General features: G+C 38.4%; 1 protein-coding gene across 2 annotated transcripts in view; it reads right to left on the minus strand.

The window, feature by feature from the left end:
- JAZF1 (JAZF zinc finger 1) overlaps positions 1-18,884 on the minus strand; it is a 186,772-nt gene that overhangs the window by 12,909 nt on the left and 154,979 nt on the right. For both annotated transcript variants that reach the window (XM_014894084.2, XM_088163517.1), the window contains one exon: positions 16,503-16,699. In XM_014894084.2, coding sequence (XP_014749570.1) covers positions 16,503-16,699 — 197 coding nt within the window. The remainder of the gene's footprint in view (positions 1-16,502; positions 16,700-18,884) is intronic.

The following is an 18,884-nucleotide window of genomic DNA, read 5'->3' on the forward strand; positions in this document are numbered from 1 at the left end:
CCACAAAACATACTGGGTCACCTTCTAGCAAGTTATTTCTCTTCTGATTTTCACACTGCATCTAAACAACCCATCACAAATAAGCAAGCTGTCTATATTACAGTCAAAAGTAGAGACATGCACAAAAAGGGACTATGATTACTGTCTGCAGGGTAAGAAGCCTTTGAATTTGACAAAAAGCAAAGCTGACCATAGATTTGGTCTACACCTCTGCTGCCAGTCAGTTTTCCTGTCAAAATCAGTAAGAGTGTCACTTAATCCAACAGCAAAGATCTCACCCCTTCAATGCCCCTACTTTTTCGTTTTCCAGATGAAGCCAGTAATTTAAAGAGCTCAGAAATGGTTTGCAGAGAGATCATTCATTTGACATTCTTAAACAGGCAACATCCAAGCTACACTACTGAAAATCTGGAGCCTTATCTTTTATATTTCTGGGGTTTATTCTGTAGTCACACCACTGTAGACAAGAGAAATGCTGCCTTTTTTGCATGAGTGGATTCATTCTATTGTGAGATTTACAGAGGATTTTCCTCTGAACTTTAAATGAATCTTGGTTTTAAGCAGGTGCACAGCATTTGTCATTGTATTGCTTTTCAAATCTAAAGACTTCTCTGCTGTGCCTTTAAATATAAAAAAGACAAAGCTGATTAAAACTAGCACAAGCTGTGTGTGCCATTTTAATGAGCAGGATCTATCTTGACCTCTGATCAAGAACATTATGAGTTCTTCCTTTCTCCTCCCATGAAGAAAAACAAACTCAAAACATCCTTGCCAATTATTTTTGTGCCCAGAAAACATACATTTAAGTATACAATGAATAACTATGAGCAAATAGCTTACTGCAGTGGGAACCAACATTGCTAGTGTCACTGAAAGTTCATGGTAATTCCAAGGATTTCTCATAAAAATTCAGCTTCACACTTTGTCCCGTGCGGGACTTGCAGTTTGTATTTCACAGAAACAGTTTTATGAGAGCACTTCTTATGTTAAGAACTTTGCATTCCCATATACTGCGACAGTTTCCTTGATAAAAAAAGTGAATTCTTAATATTATGTGAATTTTGAGTTAACACTAAAGCACATTTATGGATTTGTCAGACTTCTTCCCTCTGTGCCCATGGATGCACACAGCAGGGACAATGTTCCTACAGCTGATACTCATTGCTGATCTAAAGACATATCAAGTCATTCAACATGAAATATTCTTCCTTCATATAAAGAACAGGAAATAAATGCTTGGGGCAATGAAAGACAAAGCAGTCAAATAACAGCAGCCATGCAAGTCTTTAGTCTAGAAGCTGTAGCAGGACTCTCTCAGCTGAGAGCTGGTACGGCTGGCATAGTGCACTGCAAACTACAGCAACAAACATCAGACTCTGGATTATCCGGACACACTAAGCCAGGGTTTTTGCTTGCTTGCTTGTTTTGGTGGGTGGGGAGAGGGGACTTGAGTATAGAAAGCAAAATTTGCAAAATACCCGTTCAGATTAATTTCTTATACTTTCAAAAATACTTTTACCATTCATGTCCACAAAGATGATGTAGACACAACTGAAGAAAACCCAGAGAGGCTTAACAGAGCACTGTGCAGTGCTACAGAACTGGCACTTTAGATAGCAAGTGTCAATCCAGTGATTGGATTAAGCACCTAAATACAATGAGCACTAGGTTCACCTCAGTGAAAGCCAGAGCCTTTCTCCAGCACGTGGGTATGATGAGCACACGTAGCTGAATTTTTGCTCCTCTCCCAGTAAATACTCCCGATCCTTATTTCTGGGCGAGGAGAAGCAATTCTGTTCTCAAAGTCATCTGCATGCTCTGACCTTTGCTGTCCCCGGCGGGAGCCGATCGACATGGCCATGGTTTGCCAAACGGGCACGTGCCAGGGCTGGCAGAGGTCCCCATCCCTCTTCACGGTCACAACAGAGCCACGAAAACAGTGGCTATGACTTATTCCTGCCTTGGCCCTGCTCCAGGTGGAGTGGGGCTCGGGGCTGTCGTGCTGGCCACTGCCAGCCCCGCACAGCTCGTCCCGCGGGCTCTGCGGGCTGCGGCTGCTGCTGCCAGCATCCTCCTCCTTCCCACGACACCAGTCAGAGCAGGATTTGGCTGGAACAATGTCTTCTGGAGAAACCACCCTTCCTTTTCTCTTTTCCAGTCCTCTCCTAGCTCAGATCAAGTATCAAGTGCTAAATAATGAGCTGTTAGGATGTATTACTGCCCAGAAGAGCTAATTTTCTATTGTCTCTGGCTGAAGCAAGGCTCTGCTAATGAATAAGCACCAAGAGAATTTCAAAAATGTACCTCATGTAATGATGTGAACATCGATTCAAATACAAAGAACAGTATGTTTTTTATCATTAAGGCACAGGGCAATTGAAAGCACTAGAGGAAATAAATTAGGCAAAAAAGCCCCACAAAAATTTTTTCTGTGTTTGTTTGCATCACTTGAAGAGTAGCTTTCAGACCTCCACTGCTATACCAAAGGAGGGAACATTTAAGCATCTAAGGTTATGGGTAGGTGTTCCTGGATATCCTCTCCCCTCCCTCCCAGTCAAAGGCAACTGCAAATTGCACAGCCACAGAGACAGTCTGAAAAGATCCTTCCTGCAGCTATTTTGAAGGGTGGTACTTCAAACAGGATGAATCCACACAGTTAAACATCCAGCACCCTGGTGTTTTAAATGACATGGTAGATAGGTCAAGTCGAACACTTCACACCAACTGCAGTTTTCATTTCAGTGAATGCTCATGCTGAATTTTAAGTGACTGAAAATGTATCCCATTACAAGGTTTGGATTCACTTTGGAAAGCATGCAAACACTCCTTCAGGTAAAACATAAATCTGAACACATTGTATTTTGGTATAGAATGATTTTGGCTGAGCTAATGTATATGGGAAACCACCCTAAAACGCTGGAGTTTAAGATAAAATGATAAAGGTGCAAATAAACATAAAGTTTTATATTTAAAGCACTATTAGTATAACATTAGTGCTATATATTCTTTTTCACTGTCAGCAAAATGGAGAACTATTTCACATGAGATCTGCTCTCCTTTTTGGGCTACTCAGATTAAAAAAAATATAGTCCTCCAGAGCCAATACTGGGGTTGGTGGAACAGCTGGATTCTATCTGGCTTTAGGAGCAACTGTGTGCCATTTTCTTTCTTGATATATCTGTGTCTTGATACTGGTATAGCAAAGAACAGTCTTTAAAACTAAAGCACTGTAAATCCTAATCCAAAGTTTATAAATCCGCTTGCACACCTATATAAGCAGATACGATACAACTTATTGAATGCATAAAAGCAAATAAAACATACATGTAATAAGATAAATAAATAAAAAACCCCCACTTCCAATTACTTGTGGAACAGCAACTAATCACAAAAACATGCATGTAAAGAACTGATTCTGGAAAAAAACAGTCAACTGATACCACGGCATGTGTTTTGTAGAGCAGGGCTTTCTGAGAACGCTGCAGAGGTGCTAAAGCAAATTGTTATAATGTCACTGCACAATGTGCTGTTGAGGTTTTATGGTCACACTGCGCCAATAGTCTCGGGAAGTTATTTTGCATTCTTATATAAACTTTTCCCCCCAATCCTGTTTTCCACAAAAAACGGCTTTCAATAATGTACAATCTTGTGTTTATACATAGTAAAGGAAAAACATGATAAACCCAAGAACACAATCTCTACTTTAAACATATTTTAAAACTAGATTTCTACAACTTCATGTAAACAAGAATAAGCTGTTAAACATTCACCAAAAAAGAACATAACCTTCCTGTAATTAAATGGCAGTGTTTTACATGGCACTTTTAAAAATCATTAAAATTTAAAAAAAAGTAAATAAATAAATCAATCCAGCAGATCCATCCCAATCTGAGGCTTAACCTTAAAATTAACGTAACAGTAGTAAAACCTATGCCAGCTGGAATCCTTTCTTTTTCTGGCTTTGCCATGAGAAGCAAGAGCAGGTATATGTTTGAAAAAAAAACAAAGTAGGACATTTTCCACCTTTAGTCACAGGATGTTAATTGAACTCTGGCAAATGTTTAAAGATATTCTCAAAATGTTCAAAAAAGAATTAAAACCAGTTGGGGCTGAGAAAAAGAAACAATCCATCCTTCCTCCCCTCCCTTCTCTCCCCTCAAACATCTGTTCCAAACTTATACTCCAAAAACCACAGTGAAGAACGGTCATAATTAATGTTATTTTGGCTTTTTAGTTGCTAGTCCTGCATTCCAAGGTTAGAAATACAAAAATACAAGTTCAGGGCACTGTGACTGTACGTAAGGACTCTCTTGATGCATATAACAAAAGAGCAGCTTTTCTTTTCTCTTCTTTACCTCATTTTATAAAAAAAGAGAAGGAAAAATAGAAACAGTACCAGGAAACAGTTCCATGTTGAAGATAAAAGATTACAATAAAAAGTACCTACATAAATGAACTACGCTTTATGAAGCTATGAAAATACATTTGAGACATGTTTTATACATGCTTTACAGCTGTACAAAAGCCGTACAGCCACTTACAACGCAGGCCATAAAACTGCTAATGCACACACAGTCCCTGCCCAGCCCGACTGCCGTGCCTTTGCCTTCACCGGCGTGCGATTCCCGCACGGAAGGGCTGAGCTACCACCAGGATCATCCCCCCAAGGCATTGCCATCACTGTGCAGGTACAGCCTGAGCTACACAGGCAGTGCTGCTGCTTCCAGCAGGATCTGGCTAGGCAGGGATTTCCGGGATGCTCCTGGGATGCGTGCCAGCCCTGGCTCAGTGCGTGCAGGACCAGGGTGCGGAGGAGCTGCAGAGGTGCAGGACAACTCAGCGCTTTTTCAGCAGCTTTGGGCTGAGGAAATTTCATGTTTATGAGGCCCAAGAGGGCTACAAATCCCTGTACAGCCAACAATGGCAGATTCTCCACTTCAATGCACTGAAGGGCTGGGAGGATTTAATCTGCATTAATATACACTGACCACTTCTCTCTGCCTGCTTTTGAAGCTCTGGACCATCTAGATTTAAGAAACATCATCAGCATGATTTGAGAGCTAGCCCTAAGACTCAGAATTACCAGTAAGGGCTAAAATGGCTATTGACTACTGAGCAAGAATTGGGGTTTTTGTCATTTTAACTACACAAAAAATCTACATGAAAGATCTGTTGAGTGTTTTATTAGTCCTACTTTGTGTTTCTCAGAAAGAAATTAACTCATGCATAAGAACACATTTAGTGGAGTGTCACGTTTCCTCTCTCATTTTTAAAGACCAAGATTCTGATAAAATAAAATGTGCACTGTGCCTGTTATGCTGTCACAAACCTTTCTTTGTGGCTATCATTATTTTAATCAGGTCTACAAAACATATGTTAGCAGGTGGGACTTGTTTCAGGTGACATATCACTGGGCTGAAATCAAAGTACTTTTCAAACTGCTATTTTCCATTGCTCCTTGGCTTCTTGCATCTTTTGACATTAGAAATTATTGTGAATGGCACTGTGTGACTATATATGGAAAAACCTTTCAAGAAGGAGACTATGCTAGGACATAGCACCAACCTTCATCTTCAGCAAGACTTAGGATGGTGTCTTCCACCTGCCAGGCCACAAGTGCTAAAAAGACAAGAGGATCTTGTGGTTTTAGGGGTCAGCAAATGTTTCACGGTTTTTAGTTCACTTGGAAATACTCAAAAGCTACGAAGAACCCTGTTTTTCCTAAAATGTTACATAATTTTGAGGATCTTGTACTGGCTAACATCAACTCATGATACACCATTTCCCCAATGAAATAAACCTTTCTGGGTTATAAGTCACTGAACGTGAAGTGGTATGTTAGTCCTTGCTTTTTATTACTTCTGATTTGCTTTGGCCATAATGCAAGGAAAACTCAAACATTTGCTTAAGTTTCATCATCTTCAGCACACTAAAGTGCTGCCTAAACGAGTCTGGGTTTTTTTCCTGCTAAACCATAACACTGCTGTCAGTGTGCAGACATATAGCACCAGTGGACATGGAGTAATTTTTTCAGTCCTCAAGATACTACAGTGCTACAGATAAGTCCCATTTAATGTTGCAGTGTAATACACATCTATGGATATGTGTAAGTATATATGTGCATATATATACACACAAAATTTAAATAAACACCTAAAAGCTCCATGCGGCCACTACTGTTTCTAACTTTGAGGAAAACATTTGTGCTTTCAGCTAGGAATTTTCAAGATAATTAGCAGATTACTTACAAAGCTAAATAGTAAATAAATAAAAATCCTTCCACCAATTGGCCCTTGCAGTATAAACACACAAACATGAATGCCATCATTGTTACCCAGAACTGCTGAAGTAACTTTTTGAGTGTCACACTATTCCTATGTTAAACCAGTTATGCCACAAGCTGTGAAAGGCAGACACAACATGCTTTCTACAAAATGCATATTTTTTACACATTTGGAGGAAAATAGGCCTATGTGCAATGGGTTTGATTGTACACAAAAATCCCTATCCTATCACAAATTAACACAGAGATAATCTTTACTTTCAAGCTTATTGTACATTTTTTGTTCTTGATCCTGTTAAAAATGGTTTGCCAGGGTAGACTACTACGATGGGGATTATAAAACAGTTCCTGTGCTTGAAGTACTTTAAATCTACAAGCCATGTTTCTATTGCTGCTTTGTAGCTCAAACCCCAAAACTAGTGATGATTTTATGAGTTGCTGTAGTCTAGACAACTCGGTTACTTTTCAATTAAATTGTTCCTTGGGGAGACTACTGTGAAAATTCCCATACAATTAATTACAGGTATGTGCAATTAAAATACAATTCTACAGCACAGTAGCTTTACAATTGCTGGTGCAATTTATGTCTGTATCAAACAAGAATGCTCTGAAGGGGCTGGGAAGACGAAGTACAACACACAGGAGATTACATATAATACATATAAAGCTACCTGTAGTGACTGAGATGAAATAAAAGGTAGTGTTAAATTTTTGCGTGCCTTCTCCTTTGGTAAGATTCAGAATTCTACTAGAAAACACAAAATTTGACACCTGAGTTAATCCTCCCAGAACATATTTTTATAGCAAACTGGGCTCAACACATTTTTACAGCCAAGTGAAAGAGCAAATCAGAAATTTAAAAGAATTATAATGAAAATGAACCCATAAAGCAAGAAAATGCAGGAAAACAGAAAATGCAGGAGAGGAATTGTGATTAAAAAAGTCAACATGTATTTCCCCTCACAGCAAAGCCCCATTTTCCCCATCGGTTATTTTCATATTACTTTTCTCTATATACACTTAAAAATGTCTTTTTAACTTTAAAAGCAATTTAAATGGTTAGAAGCACCACTATCAAATAATAGAATTTTGTGAATATAGTATAGGCCTTTTTGTACTTAAATTGCAAGTGAGTTTAAGACAGAGTTAAACAAAGGACTAAGCAGGGGAGGTTATCATAGCACGTCTTTATGCAAACCACAGGAAAGATTAGTTCCAGGATAATCTCCATAATTCTGCTCCATCTTCACAAGTTACAGGCATGGATCAGGGGAAATACCAAACCTTTGAAAAATTAAGACACTCATAGGTCATGTCAGCTTGTCTTGCACATCTCTGCAGAAATCCTCCAGGATCTGTACCCCAAAGCTACAGGACTATGAAAGAACTGTAGTCATGGGCTTGCAGCCCTGTAGTCCTTGAAGTTAACCAACACTCCTCATTCACCTGGTCCAGGTACACTGAAAGAGGTGGGCTTTGAGGGGTCCCAAACACACTGTAAAACAAACCACTAAAAAAAAAAGTGGTTTTTATAACAACAACAAAAAAAAAAGTTAAACTTTTTAAACTAAAAAGTCACTTCTGTAAGGTAAAGAGGGCTGAGATTTGTGAGTCCTTATGACTCTGGTTTTGCCAGGAGATTAAAAAAAGGCACCAGGGCCTCCCTTGTAAGAGACACAGCCATCAAAGTGGGCCAACTCCCATCCTTCCTTTTTTTAGGGTTCAGCCAAACTGCAGAGCAGGTACCCAGGTAATCACACAGCTAGAGGTCAGGTTTGACCAAGTTAATATCTTGATCTTCAGGATAATTCCAAGCTGTTTGATTTGGAGCTACAAATAAGTCCAATACGTGACAACACTGTTGCTGTGCCTGCTATATGGAATTATCTCTGCTCTGCAGATCCTCCAAGCCTAGGTCTCAGAATGTTCTGGGAATGCAATTCTTTTGGTTTGGTTTAGTCACTGAGCAACCAGGTTAATACACAGTCCTGTTTCTCTAAGGAAGCCAGACAATCATCTGACAGCTGATGATTGCTATGAAAGAAAAATAAAATCAGTTTCTGAAGCCAAGCTTAGCCAAGCACAGTGATGAACACTTGAATATTTTTCATTTTGGGTTACTGAAGAAAGAGCTAAATATATAAAAGTTTACAGCTGGCTCCCTAAAATTGGAATGTGACATCTAGCTCTGAAAAATCATCTTTTAGCTGTGTGAACAAATCCCACCTGTTCTAAGAAAATCCCTACAGGAAATAATTGCACTTTTACTTACTATTTTGCATTGTTATTAGAAACCTTCTATTATAGCTTTATTCCTTAAGGTAGAAACTGGAAACTACTACAGATTTCTCTTATTATTCATGCTTAGTCATGACCTCAGTCAAAAGCTCATGTTAAAATCTCATTCCATATCTAAGCACATATAATATAGTTAAGTCATACACTGATCAACTGCTCTGCACAATGTCATTCATTATTTTTTTCATTATTTTTTACAAGAACATCCATAAGGCTCTGTTACAATAGGTGCCTCAGACTGCTAAATGCTGGGCAATTATATGTACAATATTAGTGTGCAGGATTAATATATGGCCCCAAACCTGCAATTAGATGGAACCATTTTGGCTCCAATAAAGGAAGTTCTCTTCTGTCATCTACACAGAAATGTGAAAACCCAGCAATAGTGAAGCACCTGAGAAGGAAATTTTGTCAGGGGCCACAATTTAGTTTCCACAAGGTATTTTAATATAGATTTTTGTCATACGTTGCAGGTCTGAAATATAAAATGTATTCAAACATTCATTTTGCTGGAGAACTGAATTTGGTCTTCATTTTGTGAAGTATGGCTTACTTATTTGCCCAAAGTGTTTATCCAAGAATGAGTCCATATATCTAATTTTTAATAAGAACATACCATAAAAGTTCTTCAGTCTCTGAACAGGCAAACAAGTAGAAAGTTCTGAACAAGTAATGAGATGGTTCCTCATACATCTGAAAGTCTGTTTTTTCAAGCTGCAACAGAGCTTGGTGGATTTGTGCTTTACTGTGCTGGACACCCCGTAAGTCAAACACACAAAAATGTAACAGTCTCAGCCCACTTCTCAGCAACAATTTAATACAACAGCCCTAGGTTTTGATTTAATATTTCTACTTTTCATTCTTTGTCCAATTATATCTGCATGATACTGGGCTACTTTAACGTGAAGCGTAATAATTAAATCCAAGCATTTACAGCATGCTAACACAGCTGAAGAATTTTTGAAGTGAATGGCTAAAGCTGGGTTTTCGTGTCTACATAAATTCTTGAGCTTGAAACTCTGCAAGTGGTGAATACCCCAGTCCAGCCTGACAAAGCACTTGTTATGTGCTCCAAGTCAGGCAGCGTTTACTTCCTTAGTATGGGGCGCTAAACATTAATCATGCGCTTGAAGCGCACCTGACCTGAATTTGTAGTGTGATTTTCAAAATGCCATCAATGTGTACTTGTTTCCACTCGTTTGTCCTCCCAAGTCTAATTTCAAGCTCTCTTAAGATCTAATCAAGGAATATTTTGCAGTGCACTTTGCTTAAAAAAATAAGCTCACCACAAAAGAGCAGTATCTCTGTAGCTGTAGCAATATTGAGTAAATCTTCATCGCCCAAAGAGAAAGCTGTTACATATTATCAACTGAACAGCAGATTTAATGGTTCATAGTCTACTCTGATTCAACCTAACATGGAGCTCAGAAATGCCACCTGCTGACAGCAGCCAAACTGATTCTGCTATAAATAGCTCTGCAACAAATTCAACTATGTATTTATAGCATATCCATCAACACAAAAAGTTTTGAGCACCTAACTCCTCCTCCTGTAAGTCTTCAATTAATCTGTGGGGGGAACACCCCTGTTATTTTACATTTCTGCTGTTCACTCTAAACTCGCAAAGTAGTCCAGCTGAGCAGATCTCTTTTTCTTGCTGGATTTTGTTTAATGTGCTGTTCCAGCACTCTGCGCAACAGCTGTCTGTGCCATATGATTACTTCATTGTTGAAAGCCTAACATATGGAAACTCTACTGAAATGTTAGCTGCTTTGATACCTATGAAGAGGAATGAGCTTTTACATTGCAACAACGAATTTTTTCAACAATTTAACGTTAAAAAAATTAAGCACACATTTAGAATGTACACCATATTAGTTTCCAGCATACGCCTGTTACTCCATTTCAATGCCCAGTTCCAAAGGCTGGTTACTATTGTGGGTTTGGTTGCTATTACTAGCAAACAATGGGTGGTTTTCTTTCAGCTTTTGCATTCTTGGAAAAGAAAAGGGAACAGATTCAAGAGGAGGCCTGTGGGATTCCTTCATGACTTATCCATGAAGGCAAATGCTATAAAGCAGAATTACAGGAATGATATCTCATGTCATTGAGATAACAGTACATGAGATAACCAGGCTTATTGGGGAAAGTCACTAACAGCCACACAGTGTTTCGCTTCTCAAAATCAAAGCTTCCACAACAGACAGCTCTTTAATGGACCAGAAGAAAGGTGCATCCTTATGGATCAATTTCAAGTCCCAACAGCCTTTAGGTAGGCAGAGAAAGGAGCTCCTTTGTCGCGATATGCAGACTTTGCTCCCCTGTAAATTAGTCACCCATAGAGGGAACAAAGATGCTCTAAATTATTTCATCAGCAGCATGAACACTTGTTAACACAGAAGGAAGCTGAAATTTTTTGGTCGCTATTTTGCCAGTTAGCAGCATTTGAATCCTGAACAAAATCCATCTGAATCAGAGAAGATACTAATAGTCTGAGCTTTTAGGATCTATTAATTTTATTGAGTAAAAATCTATATATGCCTTTTAGAAAATATTCAGTCTTAGAAGATATTCCCTAATGATGTAAATGGGATATGATTCTGTTTAATTTAGTTACCTAAACCTGAATCAAACACAAATATATTTAAATCTACTGCACAGTTAAGAATGCAATCACACTAGGTATAAAAAATACTCTTAATTACACCAGGTTCTGAAAATAAGACACTAGGGGAAGACTGTTTTTTTTTTCTTTTGATTGAAAATTAATTGAATTTCACTTTCTGTTACAGAATGACATGTTATATTAAGTCATGTTTCACCACTAGTATGATTTATCAGATAAAAATTGTCCCATTTCACATAATGTGTTCTGACTGAAATAGTGCAGCTTTAGGACTACTGACAAAGCTACAAAGAAATCCCGATTTCAGTTTTAGCATATGCTCTATATATCTACAAAACCTCTCATTTATTAGAAATCTTCTAAAGCACCATTCACACAGCATCCTCACATGGTAAATGTAGTAATTTCTACAACAGTAATAATTTGACAGCTTCAGGGATATTTTTTTTTTCAAGTCTCATAACATTACTTGCTGAATTTTTAGACATACTTGATTAAAATATCACTGTTTAGATCTTAAAGGTTAAGGCAAATCCTACAAAGTATTTTTTTTTTACTCCAGGTTAAAATGATTTATTACTTTCAAGTTTTACCAGAAAGGAAAAAAAAACCTGAAAAGTTAGGTATTTTCTGTGGGTAGAAAATGGGGTCACATTCATAAATACTGAGACTGGACTGGTGGAAATTTCAAGGAAGTCTGACATATTTATGAAAGGTAAAAACTTTCAAACGCAATCAATCAAAAATGACTGAACAAATATGACTCCCCAGAAAGGCATTTATCCTAATTAATAAGACAAACCAATAGTTAGTCACCTACTCAAATGACAGCTGTAAATCAAAATGGGACTTGCCAATTCTCTCATGGTCAGCCTATGACCACCCCTGAAAACTGAACTCTTTCATCTCCTTCCCAAGTGGAAGGGCTGAGAAATGGCCGCAGCTGTTCCAGGCAACCACAGCATCCCCAACACTTCGTGCCAGGACTGGCTGCCATCCACTGCCCCAAATGATCAGGCAGTAAATAGGTCTATAAACCTATTAAAACTGCATAAATGTTATAACTTGTCATCTATTAAAATAAAAAATAAACAGGAAAGGATGTCTGAGAGCCAGCTTCCTCAGAGCAAAATGAAATGCTAAGTATGAGGTTTTCAAGTTCTCCAGCTTTTCTTTTTCTTTTACTTTTGTGCAGGGGAAGGTGGGCGGGCACAAGACTTAGGGTTGAACTATTAAAAAGCCAGTTGGTGGTATTAAACTCTTGCTTTAGGGTTTATACGAATGCCAAAAATTTACTCCAGGCTGAAATTTACTATTCCAGGCCTGGAATAGTTTAAAAAAAAAAAAAAAAAAGAAAGAAAAGTCATAAATATAAAGGAAAATAATAAACAAACACAAAACAGTGGTTTCAGATTATTTTTGGCATTTATTCCATGCAGAAGTGGCTTTTATTTTTTTTTTTTTATTTTTTAGTCAGAGATTCATCACTATGAATTACTTTTCTAACTAAAATTTGGAACAGGTTATTTTAATAATTAATTCCCGATAACTTACTATCACTGGATCTCTTTTAAAGCTTTTCAGTAAGAAGAGATATCATAGCTTTCAAAGGAATGTCAGTGCTCTGACTTACACTCAAAAGCCAGGAAGTTAAGGGTGGAAATTTCATCTGTGAGCCACACAGATGTATGAAAACATTTAAATAAATTAACAACGTATGTTAAAGATGCAATGCCAGCCCCATTTTTATCCATAACTAGACTTCATTAGTTTTGTGGGTTTAAAATTGACATTTAAAAATAAAAGCAACATAAGTTTTTGTGACTTAATTGAGTGCTCCTTAAATAAAGAGATATTTCAGTATTTGCAGACTCTTAACATCTTTCCAAAATAAGCTGTGTGCTGGTGCTACTTTGCTCTATTTCTCTATCACCCCAAGGAACCTATATTCCTGATGGAAGCCATTTCTTTTGCTAAATCCTGCCTGTGAACTCTAACAAGACCATTTAAGCCCTACTAAACAAAGTCTCCTGGGAGACACTATTGTTAAAATAAAAACTGGAGCAAATTTTTAAAGTGAACTTTCTGCAACCATTAGAGGATGCAGGTCTTAAGAAAAAGAGAAAATTTGTTATAGGAGAGGGAACAAAAAGCCAAATGTAAGCAGAGAGCATATGCCAGCCACCCTGAGGGAACAGAGGGGAGGTATAGAAAATTGACTACTGCATTTCTGCTTCCCACCAAAACCATAAATGGGCCATTTCAGGGGACTAGCACATACAGAATCTGAAGATAAATGCATGTCTACCCCATTACCTGAGAAGAGCCTTAAAGAGCAGGCTTCTCTGCTGAGTATTTCTGCTTCTCTGTGAGTAATCTCCTATACCAAGAACCGGGAGGTGTTACATGTGCACATTTGCAGCATCGATGTGTCAGTCTGGACTCTGCTCAGCTCTGAGAATGAGGCCCCACAGTCTTCTGGCACAGATTTGTACTGTAAAACTTAACAAACACTCTCTGCAGCTGAAATACCTTGAACTGCTCTTATCAGGTTTCACAAGCTAAGTGGGTTTGAGTCTGGTCAATACAGAGATGAGAGATCATTACATGGAATTGCACTTGGCTGAAAACTCGCAGCAGTAGCTTAAAACCATCGGGAAGTGGTGGGACATCGCCGTGAGGACATGCACTGCTGTGACAGGGATCCAGGCAGCTCCTGGCTTCACCAAGCCAAGACTAACACCCCTGGGAAAGCCAGGATGAGCAGCATACCAAAAGGGAGGACAGTATATGGAAAAGGGGACTCGAATATTAGCGTGGTTTTCGCTTTCTACGTTGAACAAGAATGACAAGAAGCCATATGTGACAGACACTCTCTGCTGAGGAACACGTGTATTTGTATGCCACCTCACCAGCCTGCAGGGCATGATTCCTCTCTGGCATCTGAAGTGGCACCACCTTGTGCAGGGACAGTAATGCCAGGCACGCTGCTGAGCCCTCCTGAACCACCCAACAACTGAGATAGAAGGTAACAAAAGGGAAACAACCATTCTGAGAATTTAATGAACAATCTGGGTCAAAGCAATCCCATTTTATTTTTTACAAAGAACAGGTCTAAAGGAGGATGAGGACAAGGATTATACTTGGATTATAACCAATACAGGGCATAAGGCAACCTAAGGGAAAATAGCCTCTTGGTTTTCTCAAGTTACCACAACATACACGTTTACCTGCATTCAAAGACGAATTAACAAGAATTTTATCGGAGTACAAATCAAACAGGACTGCATGGCAGGAACACAGCAATACTCTTAACTCTCACTGAATGCAGTGGAGAGTATGCCTGTAGGGCTTGAAAGCCGTGTAGGCACTGTGAGGCTGAAATGTAGGACAATTTACATATGCTAAATGGTTTCCCTGAAACAGATTTTGCCTAACTACCCTTGGTTACATCACCTTGCTAGTCAACTGCCATACAAACTTGCACTTGAGGGAAAAAGATTTGCACTGGCCAATAAAAGAAATGTGAGCTGCATATCTAAAGTTAGTCTGCAACCCCTACTGGGATGCCTCTCCAGGCACTGCACCCACAGAAACTCAGCCATGGCATGACTCTGAGCACCTCATCTATCTAAGTTAGAAAAGATCCTACACCAAGTAAACACCGGGAAAAAAACTGTAGTTATCAGAAAAAACTCAATGCTTACTTTAGCACAGAAAATCTTTTAAGATGAGAAAAAATGGAAATTCTGGGCTGAGGCTGCTGAAACGCAATGCAGTTAATAAATTCTTTAAAAAGAATCTTAAAGAAAGAATATACTTTTTTTTGCTACTAGGATGTTGCAAACTCTAGCTTTGGAACAGGGGTCCAAAAGGGAACTTGGAACAGAGGGTGCAGAAAGTGGAAGCTGGTATTATTTATAACCTGGCGGGCAGGACTTGCAGAAATGCAGCCATAATAAGCTGATTCTCTTAACTGCAGGTAAAACAACATTCTGACTAACTTTAAAAGTTTGGAAAAGATATAAATAATAAAAGTATTTTGGTAGACAGATGCTGACTTTTTTTCTTTAGTATATGATGGAACATGTTTCAAAGAGTACACCACTAGCCAATATTGCTGACGGACGTGCAAAGTTATACTACCTGACCACATCATGAATTAGCCTTCTCAGGAGGAGCTGTACAAAAAGTAAATAAAAGAAAGAAAAAACTCCTTGCCATCTGTAGGATGTCAAGGAAATGATTCAGTTTGTTTCAAACAGGAGATAATTAAGAAAATCTAAAATTTTCTGAATGACTTTATCATTTAGCTTTTCTCAACGTGCTTCCCTTTTTCATAACCAGGGACATACTAAACAACCACTTCATTTTACAACTTGCAGACAGAACATCTCAAGGACTGCTACAACTTTTCCATTTAATCATTAATACTAAGACATGAAATAGCCTATATAAAAAACATGTGGCATAACAGTTTTTCAGGGCAGTGATGCTCATATGATTTCCTTCTAAGGAGAATATATTGAACCTATTATTACAAAATAGAATAGCCCTATTATATGCATTTAGCTTTTTAGAAGAAAGTACTGGTACTTAGTCTGAAGTGTACCAGAATTAGCTGACAAGATCTCTACCTAAAGCAAATCAGACTGACTTAGGCCAAGAGATCTGGTTCAGGATAGCCAGCAATTTTCAGTTACTCTGATCAGTGCAAAAAAAATTCCAGGACTTTTGTACCCTGGAAAACTACTGGAATATTAGGTTTTGAAGGAAATATAGATCTCCTTTGCCATTTATTTATTTTTATGAACATAGTTTCCTAACAAAAGTAATTTCTACATGATGAGAGCAGCAGAACATTCCTCCCTATTTACTATGAATTCCACTTTCCCCACACCAAAACAAAAAGGAAGGGGGGGGGGGGTGGAAGACACTGACCAATACTGACCAGTTTTTTAAAATCTTTAACTGACACTGTACCATAGGCAGAACTCTCCTACTGATACATAAGGGGTCTTTTGCACATTTGGAATTTCTGGTAAGGTTTGTCTCTTCATATAATAATTCAGCTGCAACATTTAAAGTTAGTGTCCTCCTCTGTTTTAGCAAAGAATTTGGAAACGCCCAAACATATTTTAGGGACTGCAGATGAAATGTAAAAGAGCACAAAGCTTTTCTGTTTTATTTTTCGGGGCACTTCTTACCCATGCCTCAGTACGTTTCCTGTTCTCCAAATGCCACATGGCAAAACTGCTCCCTTCATTTGGGATGAATTAAAGAGTAGGTGCTTACCTGTAGGAGTACTACTGCGAAATGAAGAGGAAGGAGTGATTGGAGGGGTGACTGGAGGAGTAAGGCTTCCACTGCTGTGGCGAGGTGGAGTAGATACATTCCCACGGGACACTGTGCTTGACAAAGTCAAAGAGAGTTTTGGCTGAATCTTTTTCTTCAAAGACTCCTGCTCACGTCGAGCTGCATCAGTCATAAATCTAGAACAAGGACAATCATGAGGATGAGAGCTTTGAACCACTGTCCAGCAGCAAGCTTTAGGTAAAGTATTTTTTGCCCTCAGTGACCCAATGGGGTTTCAAACTCAGCCATGACAAGTTCCCCTGCAACACACAAATTTACAGAATACAAACTTCGCCATCAACAGCTTTATGTGTTTAACATCTGGGCTATTTACTTCTGATTGCAATAAAACTCACATTAGATACTTGCATCATGTGCAAACACACAAGTTTTTTCAACTCCAAGCAGAGCTCAGCATTACAAACAATAATATAATGGTTGTACTCAGTCCATTATAGTAACTACATTCAGTTATTCTGTGAAAAAGTAGCTGAGAAAAATGTTAGCAGCAAATGACCTTCAATCTGAAGGTCAAAGGGATAGAATTATTTACTTTGTGTAGATACATAATTTTCAACAGGATAATCACATCCTTTTAATGCAGGTTTTAGACAACGTTGGCTGGCATACAAGATGTCTAATTAAATTGCAATTCCTCAAACTGGATTTCTCAGTTCTTGAAAATCAAATTAAGTCTCTTTGTAGAGCTCTGGACAGACTGCTGAAGGCCTAATGCATCTCAAGATTCATCTCTGTGGGGTGCTGAGAGGGAAAATCCCACCAGCACGATGCAAGGTGTGCACCAGCAGTGCTGTAATTCCATCAGTGCAGCTCTTTGCATGGGATATCTCATCCGGAATAAAAAAGTGCTCTTTTCACTTTTATTCTGATTCCTTTCACAAAGCAACATTTGAACTGAAAAAGACCACTTTTATTCCAAGTATACACAAAGAGAAGACCTGATGCTTTCTGCTGACATTCTAAGCATTGCTGCTGGCACCTTTATTAACTCTCACTTGAAAAGACTGGGGCTCCCCCACAATTGGATCTCTGCAAGTCAGACTTCATGACTTAGCATTCCAGAGACATTTCAATCCTTTGTCTTTCCCCTCCACTACATATGGATATACATTAATAATTATGGATATCTTGAAGGATTCCTAAGACAGGCTAAAGTAAATCACATTGTCAGTACAGCCCTCTGTCCTTGAGGCCGAAGTACAAACTACACCTGCCAGTGAATAAAAACAGTATGCACTAACGTGATACAGAATAAAAAGTTAAGTTACACCCAGGCATTTGTTTGACCACGGTCTCAAAACACTATGGCATAAAAGTTTAGGTACCATTAGAGCAATAAAGATGCATCCTGTCTGTCCATAGCATGAAGCCATTAATAAGTGGATCTTTGCCATGATAAGTAACATCAACACACAGGCAGTAATAAACAGGTATGTGACATGACAGCTTATCTTCTTTGAACTGAGACAACAATACATCATGTCAAGCCCAGATGTGGCATTTTTATGAAGTTAATATTTTAAATGCAGATATGCACAGTAATAGCTGAGTGTTAAATTTCTCTTCTGCAACCAAGGGTGCAGATGATATTGACAAAATGGAAGTCTAAATTTCATTCAAGAAAATGTAAGCGAAAGGATCTTAATAAAGTGGTCATTCAGTACACATTTTCTTTCCTCTAACTAGGAAATGTCTAATTCACTATTTTTGCAATTTGTACTATGATGTATGCTTGCCCCTGGATGGGAAGCCTTATTCCTTAAGAAAATGTTATGGTAACATTATAAATCCTTGAAAACTTGGAAGATAACTTCAACTGTGAGATATTAAAAGCAGCAGCATGAAAGTTGCTCTTTAGTAAACTCAGCCACAAATAACAATGTTAAAATAATATTGAGTTATAACCACTCTGGTTGAAGTCCATAAAAAAACCAGGAAAATGTGAAGCTATAACTGAAACTTCTCCCTGTCCTCTTAACTCATTCCCATTTGGGCTAAGCATGTAAAGTATATTCCAAAATGTCATTTGTTGTCTACACTGTGAACCTGAGAGGAATGGAAGGCAGAGTCTGTTGAGGAGTTCAGTTTCCAATATCTCATGTATGGAATTAACCTTTCCAGATCCAAATAGTCCCATACATGTTTGCTGAAGCACTGGCAGTGCTGTGGGTTTGAAAATGAAACTTGTCTAAATGGATTAAAAGAAAACATTTTTCAGTATTTTATCTGAAATGCAGTATTATATGTGTGTCTGATTATGGCAGTGTTCTTCAAAGCTTAAAATATAAGCATTGTAGTGAT

Source organism: Sturnus vulgaris, chromosome 1 (genome assembly GCF_052056855.1).
Source record: "Sturnus vulgaris isolate bStuVul1 chromosome 1, bStuVul1.hap1, whole genome shotgun sequence".
NCBI lineage: Eukaryota > Metazoa > Chordata > Aves > Passeriformes > Sturnidae > Sturnus > Sturnus vulgaris.